Source organism: Neomonachus schauinslandi, chromosome 13 (genome assembly GCF_002201575.2).
Source record: "Neomonachus schauinslandi chromosome 13, ASM220157v2, whole genome shotgun sequence".
NCBI classification, from domain to species: Eukaryota; Metazoa; Chordata; class Mammalia; order Carnivora; family Phocidae; genus Neomonachus; species Neomonachus schauinslandi.
This window is the reverse complement of record NC_058415.1, coordinates 8,668,359-8,689,199: the sequence shown is the minus strand read 5'-3', so window position 1 is coordinate 8,689,199 and position 20,841 is coordinate 8,668,359. Positions and strand designations below refer to the sequence as shown.

At 49.9% G+C, this 20,841-nt stretch overlaps 1 protein-coding gene across 3 annotated transcripts in view; it reads left to right on the top strand.

The window, feature by feature from the left end:
- Nucleotides 1-1,032: 1,032 nt before the first annotated feature.
- The window catches only part of VLDLR (very low density lipoprotein receptor), a 29,541-nt gene continuing 9,732 nt past the window's right edge, over nt 1,033-20,841 (top strand). For 2 of the 3 annotated variants that reach the window (XM_044920832.1, XM_021694309.2), the window contains exons 1-7: nt 1,033-1,523; nt 13,032-13,151; nt 16,357-16,479; nt 17,937-18,059; nt 19,796-20,167; nt 20,283-20,405; nt 20,493-20,615. In XM_044920832.1, coding sequence (XP_044776767.1) covers nt 1,442-1,523; nt 13,032-13,151; nt 16,357-16,479; nt 17,937-18,059; nt 19,796-20,167; nt 20,283-20,405; nt 20,493-20,615 — 1,066 coding nt within the window. In that variant the 5' untranslated portion in view covers nt 1,033-1,441. The remainder of the gene's footprint in view (nt 1,524-13,031; nt 13,152-16,356; nt 16,480-17,936; nt 18,060-19,795; nt 20,168-20,282; nt 20,406-20,492; nt 20,616-20,841) is intronic. The other variant, XM_021694310.2, reaches the window with a different exon arrangement.

The following is a 20,841-nucleotide window of genomic DNA, read 5'->3' as shown; positions in this document are numbered from 1 at the left end:
AATTAACTGTTACAAAGTGTATCAAGAAGAACAAACCTAGGTTCCCCTCCCCCCAAACAAGAAAAGGTTAAGCTTTTAATTACAGGCCCTCAAACTATCATTTTGTGCAATTAGCAATTAACTATAATGGTCGATGAGAGAATGCAGGGCTGCACTAGCAATTTCCCTCCTCCCAGGCTGGGTTATTTTAGTCCCGTTCTATGACAGAGAACCAACCACAAACGCACGCACCCTCACAAACACTCTCTCATTTAAAAGCACATGTAATTTTTAGCGAAGACGGCACCTCGGCGTGCGATTGAGACAGGCACCCGAACCCCTCCTCAGAGCAGCCCGAACGTTTCGAGCCTGTCCACTCCATCACTTTCAGGTGGAGGGAGGAGGCCTGAGGAAGACGCTACCTACCAGCCTTACAGTACCAGCCTGTCTGGGGCGCAGGAGAGGGTGGCTGAGAGAGAGAGACAGAGATGCTTGTGGCCTTTGGCAGCCGCAGGTCCCCCCGGGCCGCCGGCCCCGTTAGCGGGCGGGCGGTGGCAACGGCGGCTGTCGTTTGCATCAACGCTCGCTGCCGCTGCTCCTCGCGGCCGCTGCATTTGCAGTCGGCGGCCACCGGGACCGTACGGTAATGACTGTAGGGAGCGCGCCGCTGCGGCGGCGGCGGCGGCGGCAGGTTCCCTAGATCAGGAAATTAGGGCAGGCACCGGGGATTGGAGGCGAGGGCGGCGCGCGAGCCAACCAGCGGCCGCCCCGGGCCCCCGTGAGCCCCCGGCGGACGCGCGGAGCAGCCGGGCCCCAGGAGCAGTCCGGCTGGCAGCGGCGGCCACGGCCACGTCCACGGCCACTCACGCACGCACACACACTCGCACACCCCCTGCGCAGGCACCTGGCTGCCCAGAGCTTGTAAGAGCAGCGCGTCGAGGGGAAAGGAGGGCTGAAGCCGCCGCTCCCCCCACCCCCCACCCCCGCACACACACCCCTCGCTGACCACTCCCCCTCCTGCCCCCTCCTCGCTGCTCACCCCGCGCTCCTGCAGCCGCCAGTGTGGGTGCTCCGCGGCCGGCTCCGCTCTCTTCTGCCTTCTCCTCTGCTCTCGGCTCCCCACCCCCTCCCCTCCCGAACCCTCCCCTCCTCTTCCCTCCCCTCCTCTGCAGCGCCTGCATTATTTTCTGCCCGCAGGCTCGGCTTGCACTGCTGCTGCAGCCCGGGGAGGCGGGTGGGTTGGCTGGTGGGGAGGAGATTGTGCAAGTTGTAGGGGAGGGGGTGCCCTCTTCTTCCCCGCTCCCTTTCCCCCTTTCTAACTCCTTTCCCTCCTCGTCCCCCTCCCCCCTCCCCCCTCCCCGCCCCCACCTCCTACCTCCTTTGCGAAGGGCTGGTAACTTGTTGTGCGGAGCGAGCGAGCGGCGGCGGCGGCGGCGGCACCGGCACCATCCAGGCGGGCACCATGGGCACGTCCGCGCGCTGGGCGCTCTGGCTGCTGCTCGCGCTGTGCTGGGCGCCCCGGGAAAGCCGCGCCACCGGAGCGGGTGAGTGAGGACGCGCCCCTCCGCCGGCTGCCCGGACCCAGCCGGGGCGCCAGGGGGCCCCGAGGCGCGGGTCTCCTTTTGCCCACCCCCCTCCTAGGAGGCGCCTCTCCGCTCTGCTCGCCTCTTTCCCTCCCAACCCTGGTGGCGCCTCTGAGCTGACTGTCAGCGCCGCGGCTACGGGGAGCCGGGCTTGGGGGACAGTGGGATTTGGGGTGTCCTAAAGCCTTGCCTGAACTAGTCTTCATTCCCTTACACTCTGTCCCCCAAAGTCACTGTTTTGCCTCGTTTTTCACCCCGCTTGGCCGGGGCTGGGGAGTGTGGGCTTCTGAGCCACTGAACAATGGTTCTGTCTGCTCTGCCAGGCGGAGTGTTAGGAAGGAGGCAGAGGGCCGGGTCGGGCCGAGCGGTGCGCGGGAGCCCGGGGCACGCTCCCGGGACTTGAGGGAGGGTGGGAGTGCTCGGTGGGCGAGGGTGGGCGCCTCCGGGGACGCGTGGCGCCGGGTGCGGGTCCCGGCAGCGAGTCCCTGGTGGCGGTGAGCGGGCGCACGTTCGATGGGCGGCAGCCGGAGGCTCCAGGGAGCCACTACCAGTGCGCAGCCTGCGCACCCGGACTGCGACTGCCCAGGCGCCCGGTGGTCTCTCTGGAGTACGGGTTAGAGGACGAGTGCGGTTTCAAATAGTACTCCCCACTGGGTGTTTCACCCCTTCTCCCTCCCCACCCCTCCCCCCGCCCCCACGCGCCGTGTTTGTAAACCTCTCGGGTCTCCAGTGTGGCTGAGCGGGGGAGGGGAGCGCAACGAAGACTTAATCAGGTTAGTTTGCTGATCTTAGTTCCCGGTGAGATTTCCTCGAGAGGAATTGAGTCCTAATCTAGTGACTGTGTAATTAGCCTTCATTCCAAACAATAGATCAAAGGGAGTAGCGCGAGAGCTGCTGTGTGACGCTGGGGACTACCGTCGAGTGCCCAGGGTCTGCCGCACTGGGCCCGGGAGCCCTGTCCTCAGTCACTCTCCCAGTTGGAGCCGCACAACTTTCCTGGGCAGAGGACAGGAAGCCCTTCTAAGGATTCGGTCAGAGTCCCGGCGCGTCCCTGAAGGGATCTTGGACGTTACTCAGAGGGGCTTGATGGCCAGCTCCAGGGAAGTGGGACAGAACGCTGCCCGCGGCCTGAGTACCCGTTCCAGAGTCCCTAGCTCCTGCCGCCGGGTGGCTTAGGAGGCCCGCCTGCCTGCAGTCACGTGTCTCCCGAAGTGAGCCAACTTTAAAGTGTGTGGTCAAGCAGCCTCTCGGGCCATACTTGGGGGTTTGAAGCCTCCCAGTGCCCCCTGTCCTTTGGCTCCGACTGTCCCGAGCAAGCGAGCGTGTGAAGCTGGGACGGGCTTTTCTGCCCTCTGCGATTGGCTGGCCGCCCGATCACGTTTGGGTTGGTCACATGTCTCCGCGAACTCAGAATATAGCAGCCTGAGAAGTATTATCTGTAAGGAAACGTGTAACACCCGACAGGCTCCTTCGCGCTGTTCTCTCAAAAGCTTTCCCCCCGACCTGGACCCCTTGAAAAAGGCGAGTCGTGGAGACAACCTCTGATGTGTAACAAACCTCAGAGCCTGGAAAAGGCCTGCCTACAAGAATTTTCAGACTGGAACATTAATCATTAATGGATGAGCAATACTAACTTATTAAATGATTTCTCAGAATAGCACCATGACTTGCATTATACTCTTCCTAACATTTCAAAAGACTAAGGTACACCAGAAACTATTGATAACCTTCCCGGAGGTGAGAGAAAGATTCATTTTTGCTGCATGTTCTCTCCGTATCCTTTTGATTTAACATGTAATGACTTTCCCTTAGAGGTTAACTTTATCGGATAGAATGCTGGGAATGCCCTTGAACTGTTGAAATGAGTTAGTGGAAGCCATCTGTTGGCCTTGTATTAGGTAGGTGCGGGTCCCTTTGGCTCCCCTCTGTCACGTGTGAAATATATGACATGCCATGAATAGTGAAAAACAGAAGCCCATGCAAGACTTAAATTCTTCAAAGGAAAGGCGGCGCATCATTTTTCAACTGGATAGAATCTGGGGTTGGCTGGCGAGGTATTGATCTTAAGCCAACCCAGACTGACTCCTCTCTGAAGTTCAAAGCCCCAGGGTATGTGGGTTGACTTTCTGGTCCTGGTTTGGTATACATCCCTTCTTCCCAGCCCCTCCCCCCAAAACCCGCTCGTGGCACTGGTCTAAAATACTCGAGGACGGGGCAGGGATGTTCTAAGATCCTGACCGGAAACTTCAACCAGGCTAACAAGATAAGTTGAAATTCAGTAGGAGTATACCTGATTGCAAATCCCTGGGAATTCTAGTACATTTTCCTCCAGCCTAGGTAGTCAAAATTAGGGTGTGGGATACCACATATTCATTAAAGCCAAAGCCTAGAAAAACCAAGGTTTTAGGAGGGCTATTCAGATACGGCTAGCAGCTAGCAAAAGAGGAGACAGAAGCTTCTCTGACTGTGGGAGTAGGCTGATGAAGCTAGCAGTACGAGAGACCCGGAGGGAGAGGAGAAAATAAGCTTGACTTCCATCCCGTAGCACCAAGGGAAAGTGTGACAGCGAACCCAATCCGCGTTCAGGCCAAAGAACGAGCATGTGAGCCCAGATCCTTTAAAGGAGGATCACCAGGCAAGTGACCGCTTCCTGAAGTCTGAGCACCTCCCTTCCATGAATCGGCCTGTTGCTCCCTTCATGTGACATTTAGCTAGAATGTCCGTCCTGTGTTGTTTTGATTCTCTGCTTTTACTGCTTATGTCCCCAGATTCCTCATGCATGTATAAACGCCAGGCTCAGTAGCACAGCCCAATATTAAGACTTTACCATGATCAACTGCATGTTGAAGCACTAAGCATTGCTAGTAAGGTTAATTAGAGCAGTCTCCATGCTTCAAAGAAGTGAAGTGCTGATTTAAGTGTTTCTGCCTTTCATAAAATTGAATAACCATAACTTTGATTTCACAGTTTTACTACCATTTTAGAAGCGATGAAAAGTAGCTACAAGCCCCTTCGATTCCAGAAGTATCAAACTGGTAAGACTTCACAAGAACTCCCAGAGTAGAACATGGCCATAATCAAGGGAACAGGTAGCTCCCAGGCACATGGTTTTGGGTTTTGATCCAAAGGCCGAAAGACTCAGAGCACAGCATAGACATACAAATAACTCATGTTAAAAATCTAGATCGTTTTCTATTTCTTACAGAATGTGAATGAAGCTGTCCTTTTTGGTAGAAGGAAGAATGATCGAGGATAGGCAGTTACCTCTTTGACTTCAAGTTAATTAAATTTACTTTGGGTACTGACTGTTCTTTGGAAAGCCACGTTCCTATACTAGCCTATGAGAAATCAAATGCCTCCAAAGGCTATGATAAGGTCTGCAATGATGTTTATGATAAATGTACCTGCCTTAGGAGCGCTGCTCAGGGTAGACTGCTCTCCAGATGGTTAGTCAATAGACTCAAAATTGCTTAGTATGTTCCCTTCTACTATAAGTTCATCCCAAGAGAGTTCTTAGGGCACAGCATGGAGACTACTTCCAAGATCAAGTGTCCAAAAGTACCTTCTGCAGAGGTGATGGATGAGATGTACCTGTTGAGCAGAAGTGGTCCAGGGACAATTTTTTGTGCCCAGCTAAAGAATTTTTAGCTAATAAATTTGAGGACTGATAGCTTTTTAACTTTCAGGCTGAGTGTGACTTAGCTTGAGCAGAATCTTACTTGATGATTTCACTCTGTATTTTTCAACCTGAATCGGTGTCTCTTTGCTAAGCTGTTCTGTTGGCTTAGCAATAAAAACTCTTAGCGTGGTTAATGCCACCTAGTTAGATACACTAGCCATGCTGCAGGAACTAAATCAGATGGCAGGTGATACCGTAAAGTTAGCATGCTTTCTCCTTCATGTGATGTGTCCTAGGAAAGCTCGGGCCTGCTGGTTATTCGGGGGCTCTAAGTTAAGCAAGAGCTTGCCTCCTGGGTACCACGAGATTAAAAAGGACAGATTATGCAAAAAAAAAAAGTGGGGGGTTTCTTAATGTTTGCTTGCAGAGCCTTTGACTACTTTGTATTTTAGAAATGCTCCTGGGTGGGTGGAATGGAGGAAGGATACGCATGCTCTTGCATTTAAGAGGTAACTTTGAAGGCAGAGACTTTAAGATGGGACCACTGGCTGGAGTGGTTGATCTTGCCACCAACTTGGGGCTTCTGGGTTGGGCCTACTGGCTAGGAGCCTTTATGCATATAGATGTGGTTTTGGGGGGCCGGGGCAGGGTGGAGCTTGCGATTTGCCAAGCAAGGGAGATGATAAAACCTTAGTGATAGACAACATTTGCAAATTACTTCCCGTGTTTACATGTTATAACCTAATACTTCCCCTAAACACAACATTCACAAATTACTTCCCGTGTTATAACTTAATTCTTTTCCCCCCAAACACAATGAGGTAATAGGGTTCCTATTTTATAGACTGCCTCTAATCTTTCATTTTCCTAAGAAGCCTTCCCAAGATCTGAGTTATTAACTGATCTGTAGGTTAACGAAGTAGGTGGTAGACTGATGTCAACATTTCTTGTACTTCTGCTTAAAACCACTTGATATCCATCTACTGAGCACCTACCATGTGCCATTTGGCACCACCAGGCATTGGGGGGGGCGGGGCGTGGACACAGTAACTAGGGGGTTGGTCCTTTCTTTTACGGCATTTGGTCTAGTGGGGAAGTCAAATCAAGAAATCAATGCGCCAAAGATAGCCTGGCACAGAAGCTCTGGAGAGGAGTGAGCAGATCCAACACTGAAGCCTTAATCATAAAAGAGGCAGATAGCAGTTGAAGGTTGCCTCAGTTCCCACCTGCTACCTCTGTTACACAATGTTTCCCAACTGTCACCAAGAACTTAGACTCTAACGTGACAAAGCCAGATGCTACTATTCCATCGCCACAGATGACCTTACAAAAGTGTTCGGATTCGAGCCAACGATGGGTTGCTATCAACATTCCCAAAGAGCACAAAAGCATATCCCAAGTGAAATCCAGGTCCCACACGTCAAATTTCTAACTCTACCAGTTAGCTGCTTCTGCTGTTCCCTGTGTACCGGAACCTCGGTCCTCACAGGAAAATGAGGCCGACACACCCACACGGACACACTCACTCTGACAGATCAGTATGGGAAAGCACACCGTTTTTAAATGATCGGGTGGCATGAGGATGATGTGCGAGCACCCCCACAGGCATAGGGAACAGTGGACTTTGTAACGTAGAGTCTTCCAAAGTTTCTAGCTGGTCAAACAACTGGTCACACGCTTCAAGTTCAGAAACGCTGGAAAGAATGCCTTGGAAAAAGTCTGTAGTTCAAACCAGCTTTATTAGTGAATTAATAAATCAGTTGAGTCATCCAGGAATACTCACTAGTGCCCAAAGACTCTTGAGACATCAGGAACCTGGTCCCAAGTTACAAAGATAAATTCCACGCCCTGCCTTACGGGGGATCTCCACTTGTAGAGATGGAAACGGGCAGCTAGGGCAAGCATCTCTCAAGGGGAGACATCTGTGCCAACTCCAGGAGAGAAGTACACAGGAATGACAGGAGCAAAGCAGGCCTGGGGAAGTGGGTGGGTCCCTGGGGGCACTCTGAGCAGATGGCTGGTGGGCACCAATAGGGAAAAGTTGGGGGAAGTCGGTGGGGAACTAGACTCAGCCCTGGGTAGGGCCAGTGAGAAGCCCAGAAGTGATCCCATCCTTGGCCCTTCAGGCCATTCTAGGTTGCCTGAATCACCGTCTTGATTTGGATAGAGAATGTGGCAGTCTGGAGACAGGAACAGGAAACAAATTTAGATCAAGTGACGGTTGAGAGTCTGGACAGGGCCAGGGCTTGATGACAAAACGTCAGGGGAGAAGAACCCGGGCTCTCTATGAGACCAAGGGTTTAGAGGAAGGGATGGAGCCCCTCAAGCATAGGGGCTTCTGGTGAAGACAAGACAGATTTTAGAAGAACCTCTTTATCGTGCATGCGTGTTAAGGCGTCGAGATACATTTTACCCACCTAATGGGTACAGAGGCTTCGCCTCATGTTATCACCATAAGGTCTGTTGTAAGCGTGGCATTTACCAGCCATGCCCATCTGGTGATGGGCATGCAGGCTTATGGGGGCCAGGACTATGTACTCTAACCCTGAAAATGACCTAGTCACTTCCATTGTGGGTAGAACCTTACACCTCCTAACCTTCGGGCAGTGCTTTCCAAGTATGGTCAGAGACCAGCAGCGGTCAGTACCATCCGGGAACTTGGAAAGGCAAGCTTGGGCCCCACTCTGCTCCTGCTGAATCTGAAATTCTGGGAGGAGGGGCCCAGCACAGGTTCTAACAAGCATTGTGGGGATTCGGATGCAAATGAGAACAGGAGCACCACTGACCTAGCAGTCTTCTACCCACAGAAACTAATAACTTCCCAATATGCTCCGACTTGACCAAGGTGCCCTAGACTAGAAAGCCAAGCCCTGTAGTCCTAGGAAAAACCTTGCTGAGGATACTCAGGTGGCTTTTTTTTTTTTAATGAAAACGGGCAGGGAGGGAAGACAGCCTTGTCTTTCAATAATAAGACTGTATTAGGATAGTATCATCTTGACAGCTGAAACTACCTAATTCTGGAATGATTTAAACGGACTCTACTACCCAAGTCACCAAAAGCAACAGAATATTCTAGCGGGAAGTAGCCCTGCGTTAGGTGCTCTAGGTTGTGTGCATGATCAGCGGTGTGGTATCTGGAGCCAGACCGCCCGGGTTCAAATTCTCATTCTGTGCAGGCTGATCTTGGGCAAGTACTATGCTCCCTTATCTATACTCCTCTTTCCTGATACATAAAAGGGGAACAGTAGTGCTCAGAGTGTAGGATTTAGAATTTAGGTGAATTAAAAGACTGAAGTCTTAGCGCCGTGTTTGGCCAACAATTGTAAGAACTTATTTACCCTTGATTCTTAAGATCACCTGCACCCAATGTCCGTGGAAAAACTGATAACTGAACTGTAAGATTCACTTATTTCAGTGAGTCAGAAGGATTAGCCAAAGTGTTTAACAGCTTCTGGTTGGTTCTTCCAAGTGCTTTAGAGGCTGACGTGAGGGCCAGAGCTCAGCCTTTGTGCCGACAGCTCCGGCCGTCTTCCTTCCTCCCTCCCACTCACTAACCTCCTCTCCAGAGAGAAAAACCACTCTGCTGACTCGCAAGTCTGCTGGTCCTAAAATGAGTTTTAGCCTATGAATAGAAAGATTGGCATTAAAGAAGCAGCAGAAGTGAGCCTGACTAAAAATAAATGCCCTTGGCGGCCCCGAAGTGGCAAACCAAGTGGACTGAAGAAATTCCTGTAGATAACAGCCGGGTGCTCCAGCAACAAGGACAGGGCAAGCCACTGGACTCCTCGGGCCTGCCAGTCCTGGAGGAGTGGCAGCCCGAGTCTCTCTGTGCAAGTTCAAGTTCAGGTCTGCACCTGATACCCGGAAACCTCTCTCTGGGAAATGCGTAGCCCATGTGGAAGGCTGGGTATTTACTGGAAGGTCTATGCAGTTCTCCACAGAAGCTTCCATATTGTTCTTCCTTGTTAACCCTTGCGGGGACAGTCCGACATCAGCAGGCTGACTTCTCTGTGCATGTAAACCGCTGAGTTTCTTGGAGCCAGTGACCTGCCAACATGGCTGGGCAGCAATGCTCACTCCTTAGGTAAGCAAGGCTCCTGGGACAAGGCACCTTGTCGTCAGTTTGCAGGGTCTGATGCCCGCCCCCCGCCCCAAGCAAGTGACAGAATTAGCAAGTCAGCCTCTGACACTTCCGGGCCTTCATTCAATACCAATGCAAATAGCTGTGATGAGGTACATATATGACTAGGTGCAAGGGACTTCCAACCCCCTGACCCAGAGGGGCAGGGATATTCATTCTAAGTATTAGAGCTGAAAAGAAAATGCAGATCGAGGCCAACAGTTTGGTTTCTTAAAGCAATAGAAAGAACCCTTCTCAAATGCTCACACAAAACTCTAGTATCGAAAAAGAAAGCCTTCCTGGTTAAACAGACAAAATACCCAAGTTTCCCCACTGTCACTTTCCCCCTCAACTTTAACCACCCTTTTGGCACTAAGGCATTCCTATGAAACCCTGTGGCTCTGAGAAACCTGCTAAAAATAACACTTTCTCCCAACTGTTCACCTTTCTGAGTAGATGGATCTGGGGAAACAGGCTGCCTAGAGCTTCTACTTCTGGGGTCATTTCTTGAGGCCTTGGTGGTCTTAGCTTAGTCTAAGAATTAAAAGCACCTTCGGGCAGGGAGCAGGCGCCTAGGTGGTGCAGTCGGTTGAGCATCCGACTCTTGGTTTCAGCTCAGGTTGCAATCTCAGGGTCATGAGATGAGCCCCGCGTTGGGCTCCGCGCTCAGGGCAGAGTCTGCTTAGAACTCTCTCTCCCTCCTCCCTCCCCTCCCGCTCTCTCTCTCAAAAAAAATTTTGAAAAAAAAAAAAATCAATAAAAGCACCTCGGGTAGAGATGATTTCAAGCTCAACCTGTTCCCTTTATGAAAGTAGAAGCTGAACCTGAGACTTAACTGTCATGGATGAAAATAGACTATGGGTCCACAGTCCTGTAATCCCCCAAAGCTGTGGAAACCAAAAGCTTCTTAACTTGTTTGGTGCTTTCAGTTCTCCTGGAGCTCTGTACGGCAGCATTCCCAGCTGAGCGCCGGAGGTGTGAGGGAGAATCTTTTTGAATCTTGGACAGAAGACCCACAGTGCTGCAGTCTGGCTGAGGTCCCAGCACCAGATTCAGGGCCCGGGGGCCCTGGCCACTCTGCACCAGGAGCATTTTCTGCCCAGGAGCAATCTCTCATAACAGAGTGCTTAGATAACAAGAAACTGAGGCACGGCCATAAGGCTTATAGTCTTTACTCACCTCTCTTTAAAGAGAGGGTCCTTTAGAAAGGCAGCTGGACAGCCTTAGCCCCCACCACCCCCACCCCGCTCCTCTCATAAAGGAGCAGCAACATTCAGTACCTTTCTCCCCTTCTAACCCCCATCACCCCGGTAATGCAGAGTCATGTGTGTGTCCCGGTAAAAACACAGCTTTAGGATAATCGGGCAGAAGCTTTAGGACAATCCGGCAGAAGTGGAAATACCTCAGATAAGAAGAGGTAGAAATTAAACTCCTTTTGGTCCTAAGGTATTGGAATAAACACTAAGAAAATGCTTTTCTCTGTCCTGAGTCTGCTCAGTATCGACTCTTGAAGCAATGCTGCTGGGATTTTAGTATCATTTATTACTGCTGATCGTTCCGTTTGCTACAACTATGTTCAGAGACCCTGTTGGAGGTGCTGGTGAGCTGAATGCCAGCCTTATTTTACCTGTGTCCCTGTATTTGATCCCAGGCCAGCTTGAGCATCTAGGAAATCTGTAGCTTCAAAAGTCATTTTTCAGATCTTCAGGACCTAACCCTGAAGTTGGAAAACCATTATTTAACACCTACTTTTATGTCCAAGTCTGATTATATGTCCAAGTCTGATTATATGCCTACCTTTTTGACAGTCTAGGTATCAGTGTCTGAATTTTTGTCTCTTTTTCACTGAACAACCTTTGGTACCGAAAACCTTTAAAAATAATTCAGAGCCTCCTACCTGCAGCCTGACTGTTCTTTCCAACTAGATTTCTATTGATGTTGTCTGACGACAAATTGTGCACTTGCTACTTTTCAAATGAAGTACTCTAAGTAGATTCTTACAACTCCCACAGCCCTCAAAGGCCATGGGGATAGGGAACTGAAGCCAGGGGCTCCTGGAGCAGATTGCCCCAGCACTGAGAACACAGAGAAGCTCTTGGGATTACAGTGATGGGAGGGGGGAGGCAGCTGCTCTTCCTATTCGGTTGAACAGTATAAAAACCAGCCCCTGACCTATCCCACCAACAACCTCTTCCCTTCTCAATCCCTGATACCTTACGCCCAGTACGATACTTTGGAATGAACGAATGGCATGATATAGAGGTAGGAAATGCCACCAAATCCTACTGCATTGTATCTGGGTCCCAGCTTAACTGGACTCTTGGGAGCAGAGTGGTACACGCCGTTCACGAATACATTGAGGACCTGAGAATGTCACCACACCCATACGGTAAACCTAACTGGGGCGGAATTCTAACCTCCCTGGGAATTAGCCACAAAGCATAGGCTGACCCCGGAGAGTGGGGAGTAGCTATAGCCAGGAGGCAAAGGGAGTATTGTGCGCCCAGCACAAGAGTTCCAGCCTGCGCTTGTCCCTGGAGCATCTGTTCTTCAACCAGCACGCCGCAGCTGTAAATGCAGGAAGGTGGCAGGAAGTTGGAAGGCTTTCTGCTTGGAAGGCCTCCCTGAGTAATCCGCAGGAGCTATAGGGCACCCCTGGTTGTCCCGAATATTTGCAGTCTATTTCTATTAAACAACCAGATCCTCGCCTTGTAGCTCAAAGAAATCCACGTGCTCATGGTAGGAAACCCCTGAACGTCCTCTGTCCCGTGCCAGGCAAAAAAAAAAAAAAAAAAAAACAGATGAAATTAAGTGCTCTACTTGCAAGGATTAGTTCATACCACCATGTGAATTAAATGTCCATACGTCGAGCATAGGAACACGGAGAGTCAGAGGAACAAAATCCAGGTCTGTGGCTCTCCCTCACTTTGTTTTTCTCCCCTCGCTAAGAACGATCTGCCTTTACCTCTCAACTGTACCTTCTTGATTTTTATCTTCGAGGCGTTTTGTAAGCATGTCTTTTTCTAATGAGATCTCAAATTCTAAGACGAGGGGGCATACATTAAACTCTCTCTGCTGCCCCCTCCTTGCTACCCTTTCTAAATCTCCCTTAGTTTACTTGTAATGGGAGCATCATTCATGAATAACCGTAAAGAATATGGCCAAGAAATGCCATTAAAGGATTAGGATTTGGCTGTGTGATTGTAGCTACACAAGTGAGTTAAACAAACGAGGGAAATGAGTCCAGGGGCAGGTGACTCCGACCCAACTCCCCGTGGCCTCTGGGCAATCTAGGTTCCTTCTATCATGGTCTGGCTCCGTTCGCCCAAGCTCACTATTCCAGCCACCATGCCCAATTTTCAGGAGCCAGAAAGGAATAAAAGAAAGGAAAATGGGTCCCTGTCCCTTTGAGGATATTTCCCAGAAGTTTTATGTACCATTTCTATTTATATTCCGTAGCCAGACCTTAGCCCCATCCATGGCTGTGCCTCACTGCAAGAGAGGCTGGGAAATCTAGTCTTCTCCAGATGGTGTTTGCCCAGCTAAGAACTCAATTACTGTCCGTCACTGCCCCAGTGCCCACCCAGCCCTGGCGACTAGAATGTTCTACGCTGCTATGTCTGCAGCTGTCCCTGTGAGAGGGACCGTATCCATGGGTTTTGGGTAACTTGCATCTCTAACTTCCCATGCTTGTATCCCAGCTTAGCTAAGTGCTCCCTCCTGATTTTAGGAAGAAAAGCCAAATGTGAACCCTCCCAATTCCAGTGCACAAATGGCCGCTGTATTACGTTGCTGTGGAAATGTGACGGGGACGAAGACTGCACTGACGGCAGTGACGAAAGGAACTGTGGTGAGTAAGGAGCCCAACGGTGTCCCCGGCCACCTCATGAGGATGCATGCACATCACTGAATGGGATGCTCTTATCTTAGCTTCTCAAATGTATCGGGATTCTGAAAATAGAATCCACTCGTAAAAATTGCTTTGAACCAGGGTCCCAAGAGTCTACACATCCTGGTCCAGAGGAATCTGGTTGAATGTTTGACACGGGGCTATCAGCCTGAGTGGGGAATGCTGAAAATCAAATGGGGGTCCTTTCAAATGACAGGACCTGGTTTATCGTAGGTCAAACATTTGGTATAGGAAGCTAGGAGAAGGGACAGGAGGACCAGAAGTAGAGACAGACAGAAGCTTGCTTAGAACAGACTTTCTTTTTGTAATTCTCAAATAACTCTGATCCCCCCAAAAAGAAAGTAAGTCATGTATAGTAAGAAATCCCCTAAGGTTTCGGTGGATTAATAAACTCGTGACATAGAAACTACAGGCCAGTGCAGATCACAGATAAGGATTTTTAAAAAGTCTCTGCCCATAATAGATGCTAATTCTAAAGTGTTAGGGCAGAAGACAGTCTTTCCCCAAGAGAATGGGGATAGACCGTCATACCCACTGATCAGTGTCTATCAAAAGATCATTGTGAGAAATGCCTCATGCTGAGCCAGAACTACATGTCAAGGTGGTGTTTAAGTTACCTTGAATACATGCTGAAGTTTACTTTTTGATCCCTTTGTTCTATGTTGTAAAAATCCTGAAACAAGACTGTGTGCGGAAGTCGGTGACAACATTGTCGTTTGCCTTTTCAAGGATGTTCTATAAAGATGTCCGCTCTACAAACTAGAAATACAGAAGAAAAATAGAAGCTAAGTGTAGATAGCATCAATTGCCATCTTGTTATGTCCTTACCTGCTTCTTCATGTGCTATTACAAAAATGGCAGAGCGTAAGCATCACGGCACCTGGTCTTATGCTTCAGCTTGCCCAGCAATATCATGGGTGTTTGCAATGGCAAAACCCATTGTTCTTCTAAAGTAACTATTCTCTTCATGTTTCAGAAGCCTTCTTTGACCATCTGACTAACTTAGTAGCAGCTAACCTGGGTCATTGTAGGGGTGACCGCTGGCTTTTCCTAAAATAGCCTCCACATAAATAACTTCTAGACACACGGCAGGAGGGTTTGGAAGAGTTAAGGGGGTAGATGTATGTACTCAGAATCACACGAGGTGGGAAAAATTAAATATATTCTTGGCCAGCATTGCTCTCTGCCTCCTGGGTATGAAGGTAGAGAAGGAAAGTGGGAACACAGCTCAGGGAGGTTCTGCATGTTTATTTTGAGATGTTCCTCCCTGGAAGGGAAAAGCCTGCACAATTGCTTAAAACTCATAAAGCCACTTAGTATTTTTCCTGTCCAACGTCTTGATATTGAACTGGGCTGCAATCTCAGCAGAGCTGTTTCTTTCAAGCATGTCAACCAGCATTTTTAGTCAACTGCCCCTGGGAATCCACAAGCCATGTGCTTCCATCAGCCCCAGGAACTCAAGTCTTTTACAAGTGTGAGGCTGACCGGATTAATGAGTAACTTAGACCCTCTGCGCGGGTAACTGGTACATCTCTTCCCCTGTGGCACACCTACATTTCTATCCATCTCTTAAGGCCCAATTCAAATAGCCTTTCTTGACCCTCCCAGTCTGCGTTCAGAATGGAGAGAGATGAACTCTAGCAAGTTTTGATCCCTAGTTATCGTTTGCTTGGACACTTCGTAGTACAGCCAGTCTTGCCTGTGCCTGTAACATTTTATACATCTTCAGACAACGTGGTCTCTTTACAACTACTCCCTGCTTCCTCTTCCTGAGGACCACTGCAGGTTGAATTACAGCAAACTAACTCTGCAGACGCTCTCGTACATTCCGACGTGCTCAGGAGCGCACAGGCCTTGGATATTGCTTTAACCATTAACACTGGGGTCTGAGTATTTCGATGATTTTTAGAAACAGGTGCGAATCTAAGAGTTTAACATGGCCTTTCTTGTTTCCTTGGCTACACAATTCATGGACATGAGTTATCCCTTTCGGATCATTAGGATCCCTCACCACATCTTGAATTCTCAGAATGGACTGTAGTCATTCTATTTCCCTGGTGCACCATGTCCGAGGCTAAACTAGGGGGGCCCTCTACTTCAGTGTCCTCTCCACCCTGTGAGTTGTCCCTAGTTCAGACCCCAGACTTGAAGCAATCCCTTTCAAATTCTTAGCAAACTGTCAGCTTTTAGCTGATGTACCATTCCAGAATATTCGTTAGAGAAGAAGAGGCACATGAGCTAGGAAGAATACAGCTTGGGAAGGAGAAGCCTAGAATACCCTATGTGGCTGCTTATGGAGACCCTTCCTACTCTTTCTGGTGGGTAAGGTGACCAAGCTGCCCAGTTGGCTTAAGAGAGTCCAGGTTTATGCCTCTCTTCCTGGTATAGTTCTCAGTGTCCCCATTCTGCTGAGATTGTCCCAGTTTGGACAAGTTGCATGATCACCAGAATTAGAAGCAGAATTGATACCTTTCTAAGGCGATTTTTTACTCTAGTCCTCAGTTGGGGACATTGGCAGCTTTCACAGCATCTTCTATGACTTTTAGCTGCGGTTACTCCATCTCTTGGATTCTAAGTGTCACCTCGTTTATGAGCGGGGTTTAAGCTTTCTCTGTTTCTTACTGGCTGGGTTCCTCTGCCCCAGCAGACCTGTAGGAGTGACAATATTCAGTCCTGGGGCTTGTCCTCCCAACTCCGCACTAAACCCCATGCGCTGTTAAGAGATGCCCCCAGAACAGTTGTATTATATGATCCAGTCATGGGATGGAATGTTTGGCTCTCAAACCTTAGGAAGCACTTGAAGGACTTGGAAGAAACGCATGAAGAGAATAAAACTAGTACTGAATAAAACTCAACAACATAAAACAGGCAAGAAGTTAATTGTAAGGTATCCCTGGGTTGTAGGGTAAGGAGCAACCCCGGTCTTACCATGACTTCCATATCCCCCAACTCTCTCAAATGAGCACCTTGCTCCCCTGGAGGGAAAAAAAAACAGATTTTTCTAGTGTTCTCCTGGATATTAGCAGTCGAGCGCTGACTCCGTTCCATCGTTAGAATAAAATGTGTCAACAGGCAGTTTCACCCCCAATGGGAATATCAGCTCTCAGGTGCCTACAACTTTAACCCTGCCAATAAACTCTTGTAGTAAAGAAGACGTGTGCCGAGTCTGACTTTGTGTGCAACAATGGCCAGTGTGTCCCCAGCCGGTGGCAATGTGACGGGGATCCCGACTGTGAAGACGGCTCTGATGAAAACCCGGAACAGTGCCGTGAGTGACTTGCTTTGGACTGTAACTTTCCCAGGCTGTTTTGTGTCTCATAGCTCTAAGTACTATTTCATCCAAAACTTGGTTGTTTCCCTTGGCCTACCTTGATGTGTAGGCCAGTGGACTCCAAGGTCAGTCAAGTCATTAACAAGTTGATGAGTGTCCATTAAAGAATGTTGTCCCTAGTCTAACAAGACTGACGTTCTCTTGGGTAGCTTCACTATTGAATATTTAAGACCGAAGCCAGCCGATTTGATTAAGAACTCCTTGACTAGGTGCATAGATTTCAAATATTTGGTAATCATGACTCCGAGCAGATGGTACTCTGGTCCTGGAAGCTAAGTCGAGATAGGAGGGTTCCCCCTTTGGGCTCAGGATAAGCTTTTATAACATAAGCTTTTAGATGTACAGCTTCTGTTATAAAAAACAAAACAAAAACAAAAAACAAAACCTATTACTGAAGGGGTAAATTAGCTAGAGCTAGGGTGACATTGTGATTTCTTAACAAACCTGTTACCTGAGGCTTTTAAGTAGGGTAAAGCTTACAGCTTATTCTTAAATAAGAAAAATTTCACAGGTATGCCAATGTATATACGTGTCCTTAGGTGGATATCCGGGAAAAGGTCTGTGACATCACAGAGGAGAAGGATTTGGGATAGGTAAATTAGGATCATTTGAATGTCGTGGTGAAGAAAGTCTTGGAGTTTATTTCAAAGCAGTAGAGACCTGTTGAAACACGAAAAGTGCAAATCTAACAGGACCCAAGTTTAGGTCTCGGATAGGGTGACAAAATGCAGTGAAGCGGAAAGGAAGATAAATGCATCAGTTTCAGTTTTCAAGGCAAGGAATCAGGGGAGCGATAAGAACATTGGTCATGGCAGGTAAATCGCCCCAGGGAAAGCCAGGTTCCACAGAGACGCGGCCCTGAGTGTTAGTAGAGGGTGGCCCAGCGAGGTCAACAATCAGGAGGGGTCCCCGTTGTGGCAAAGCCCACGTAGGTCGCGAAGAAACCTATAAAGGAACCTAGTCAGCAGAAGACTTCCCAGGTGTTAGGTCATCCAGCCTTTAAAGAAGTGGGAATTAGGTGACCTTATCTGGTATCTGACAGATAACAAAAAAAAAAAAAAAAAAAGGAGCCACACAAAAAAAGGTCAAGGAGCAGGCCAGCCAATAAGCCTAACTGCGCCAAGTAAAACAGAAGCCAGAGCTGAGCACGCCACGGAACCTTGAAGGAGTAACACGGTCAAGGCTCTCGGGGCCCTGCCGGGCAGCACCGACTCCTGTGGCTTCTCAGCCGTGGAGCTGGTGAACCATCTCCCCAGGCTTCAACTAGTCAGTCGAATCTCACCCCTTCGCCAGGCCACCGGGTGACAGGCGAGCCCACACGCAGGCAGCTCAGGGGCAGCAGCTTGGCTCGGAGGCGTGGGGGAGGCTCTTTTGAGACTGTATATCGTCAACAGATATGAGAACATGCCGCATAAATGAAATCAGCTGTGGCGCCCGTTCCACTCAGTGTATCCCAGTGTCCTGGAGGTGCGATGGTGAAAATGATTGTGACAGTGGTGAAGATGAAGAAAACTGCGGTAAGAAGATCAGTGTTGAGTGGCTTTGTCCCCAAGACCCTTTTGCTCAAAGAAGGGTGGGCAGGGGGAGAAGCTTCCAGGAGCGTGAAGATGCAGTTCCATTGACTGGCGTTTCAGTGACTTCGCTCTCTGCGCAGCTACTTGGCCTTCATTACTGCCCTAAAACTGACAGAAGTCCCCGTGGTGACTGACCACTGCCCGCTTCGGTGTTTGTCCTAGGCAGATAGAAGTGAGAAGGTAAGTCACTCAGGACACCGCCATCCAGAAGGAGCTCAGTGAGGCCACGACGGTGTGGGCGTCTGTGTGTTAGGACAGGGGTGCACGGGCCTGCCTCACCTGGGCTCAGTACAACCAGCAGGGGACTAGGGCCAGCAAGCTCATTCCTAGGTCTCAAGTGGGTCTGCTTTTTGGAATAAATGCCTTGAGTAGCATACGAGCCGCTTGAGTTAGCCTCTGACCTCGATTCTCTTTGAGGCTGTCCAAAGGTTAACCTGGCACAGAAGCGTTACCTATCATCTTGCCAGCACAGACCCAAAGAAAACCCTACCCAGCCGATGGTACTTTTGTCTCTTCTCAAGGTTCCTGCCTGTAAAAATGAGCTCTGTTTCCTATGCTTTCATGTTTCTGTTCCTGGAAAATGTGTAATAAAGTGCTGCGCGTTCCAGGCGAGGCCCTGGGAAATATCTGGGTTGAACAAACATTGCTGTGAGCACTCTTTCAAGCTACCGCCCTTTTATAGGGCCCCGAGAGCGACAGCTCCCAAGGCTGACAGGCATGGGCCTCCTGAGGCAGCAGAGTACTAGTGAGCTGAGCGTGCTTGCGGTCCAAACGCCAGTCTTGCATGGAGAAGTCGACTTCTGAGGTCAATACCACTGCACCTAGTCCAATGAGTTTCGGTGTTCAATCTTAGAATTGAGCTTTATGTATTGGTAAGCCCCAGGGCTGCCAAGTGTTTCCCTCCTAAATCTAGACTTTGCTTCCCAAGAGAGTCGTGGTCTCTACCCTAATTACCACCAAACTGTGACCTTGATTCATTCGGCAGGAATTTGAGTCCAAGTACAAACTGGCTAGTCTGCCTGGTTTATCATCATTAGCATACCAGGCGGCTAAGATTGAGATTGATTCTAGCCCTAGCAGTGACTTTTTAACACTTGAAAATATTTAAGGCCTGTTATTCCTGATCCTCATTTGAAGGACCAACAGAGAAGGAGCCATGTATGGTAGCATAAATAATGGCTGATTTTTGTTCATAGTGTGATAATGCTTATTATGAGTCTATGTTAATCTGTGTACCTGATACATGGTAGTCTCAGCTGATGATCTGAACTGATTTTAGAGAAAACTGTCTGTCTATGTAGAGATAGCTCAGTCTTTGCCATTCAAAATGAAATCCCCCGGTCAGGTTTAAGTTCTTGATCGCTGTCCCTTTAGGAATCTGTTGTGGTTCTCACCTCAGATTAACTTCTAAGTCTTCAACTGTTCTCTTGGTCCTTTCTTTCCGTTCTCATTCAAGTGTCCCTGCATCTTGTCCATATAGTTAGATGCTTGCTAGTACGCCAGGAACTTGGATATGGATAGAATTCCACGATAGCTTTTAAGTGAAGCTTGGAGAGCTAGGGTCCGCGATCCGAGATCCCGCGCATTGCATTGTGGGACGCGAGTCTGGAAGGCACGACGAGTCCCGCATGCACTCAGCGAGGCCTGCTCTCCCCCCCCCCCGCCCCCCCGCCCCGCAGGCAACATCACGTGCAGCCCCGACGAGTTCACCTGCTCCAGCGGCCGCTGCATCTCCAGGAATTTCGTCTGCAACGGCCAGGACGACTGCAGCGACGGCAGCGACGAGCTGGACTGCGCGCCCCCGACGTGCGGTGCGCACGAGTTCCAGTGCAGCACCTCGTCCTGCATCCCCCTCAGCTGGGTGTGCGACGACGATGCCGACTGCTCCGACCAGTCGGACGAGTCCCTGGAGCAGTGCGGCCGCCAGCCGGTGATGCACACCAAGTGCCCGGCCAGCGAGACCCAGTGCGGCTCCGGCGAGTGCATCCACAAGAAGTGGCGCTGCGACGGGGACCCCGACTGCAAAGATGGTAGCGACGAAGTCAACTGTCGTAAGTAGCCTTCTTATCGGTCCGGCCTGCTCCGCGCCCGCCCCGCGCGTCCGCCTGGACGGCTTGGCTGACCCTCCCCTGTCCTTGCCGCCCCCTCCCCCGCCCCCTCCTGCAGCTTCGCGAACCTGCCGCCCTGACCAGTTTGAGTGTGAGGACGGGAGCTGCATCCACGGCAGCAGGCAGTGCAACGGTATCCGGGACTGTGTGGACGGCTCCGATGAGGTCAACTGCAAAAATGGTGAGGGGCTCCTCCTGGGGGTGAGTCAGAGGACTGCCTGGAGCAGCCCCACCAATGGACTCCTCGCTTTTGTGTTTCTCTTTGTAGTCAATCAGTGCTTAGGCCCTGGCAAGTTCAAGTGCAGAAGTGGGGAGTGCATAGATATCGGTAAAGTATGTAACCAGGAGCAGGACTGCAGGGACTGGAGTGACGAGCCCCTGAAGGAATGTCGTAAGTGGAGGAGTTGCGTGAGCCCAGAGTCGGGAAGGGTCATGACATCGCCCCTAACTAATGCAGTGTGCACCCTGCGCAGTCCCTGCTCACACTACTTTTAAGGAACCGAGTTCAGTTGCTGGGCTTCAGAGTGGCATTTTTAAGCCTTAGAAGTTGGAGCAGTGACAAACTAGTTCATAGCTTTACCTCCTTAAAGATAACCGATCAGCAATAGAGACACTTG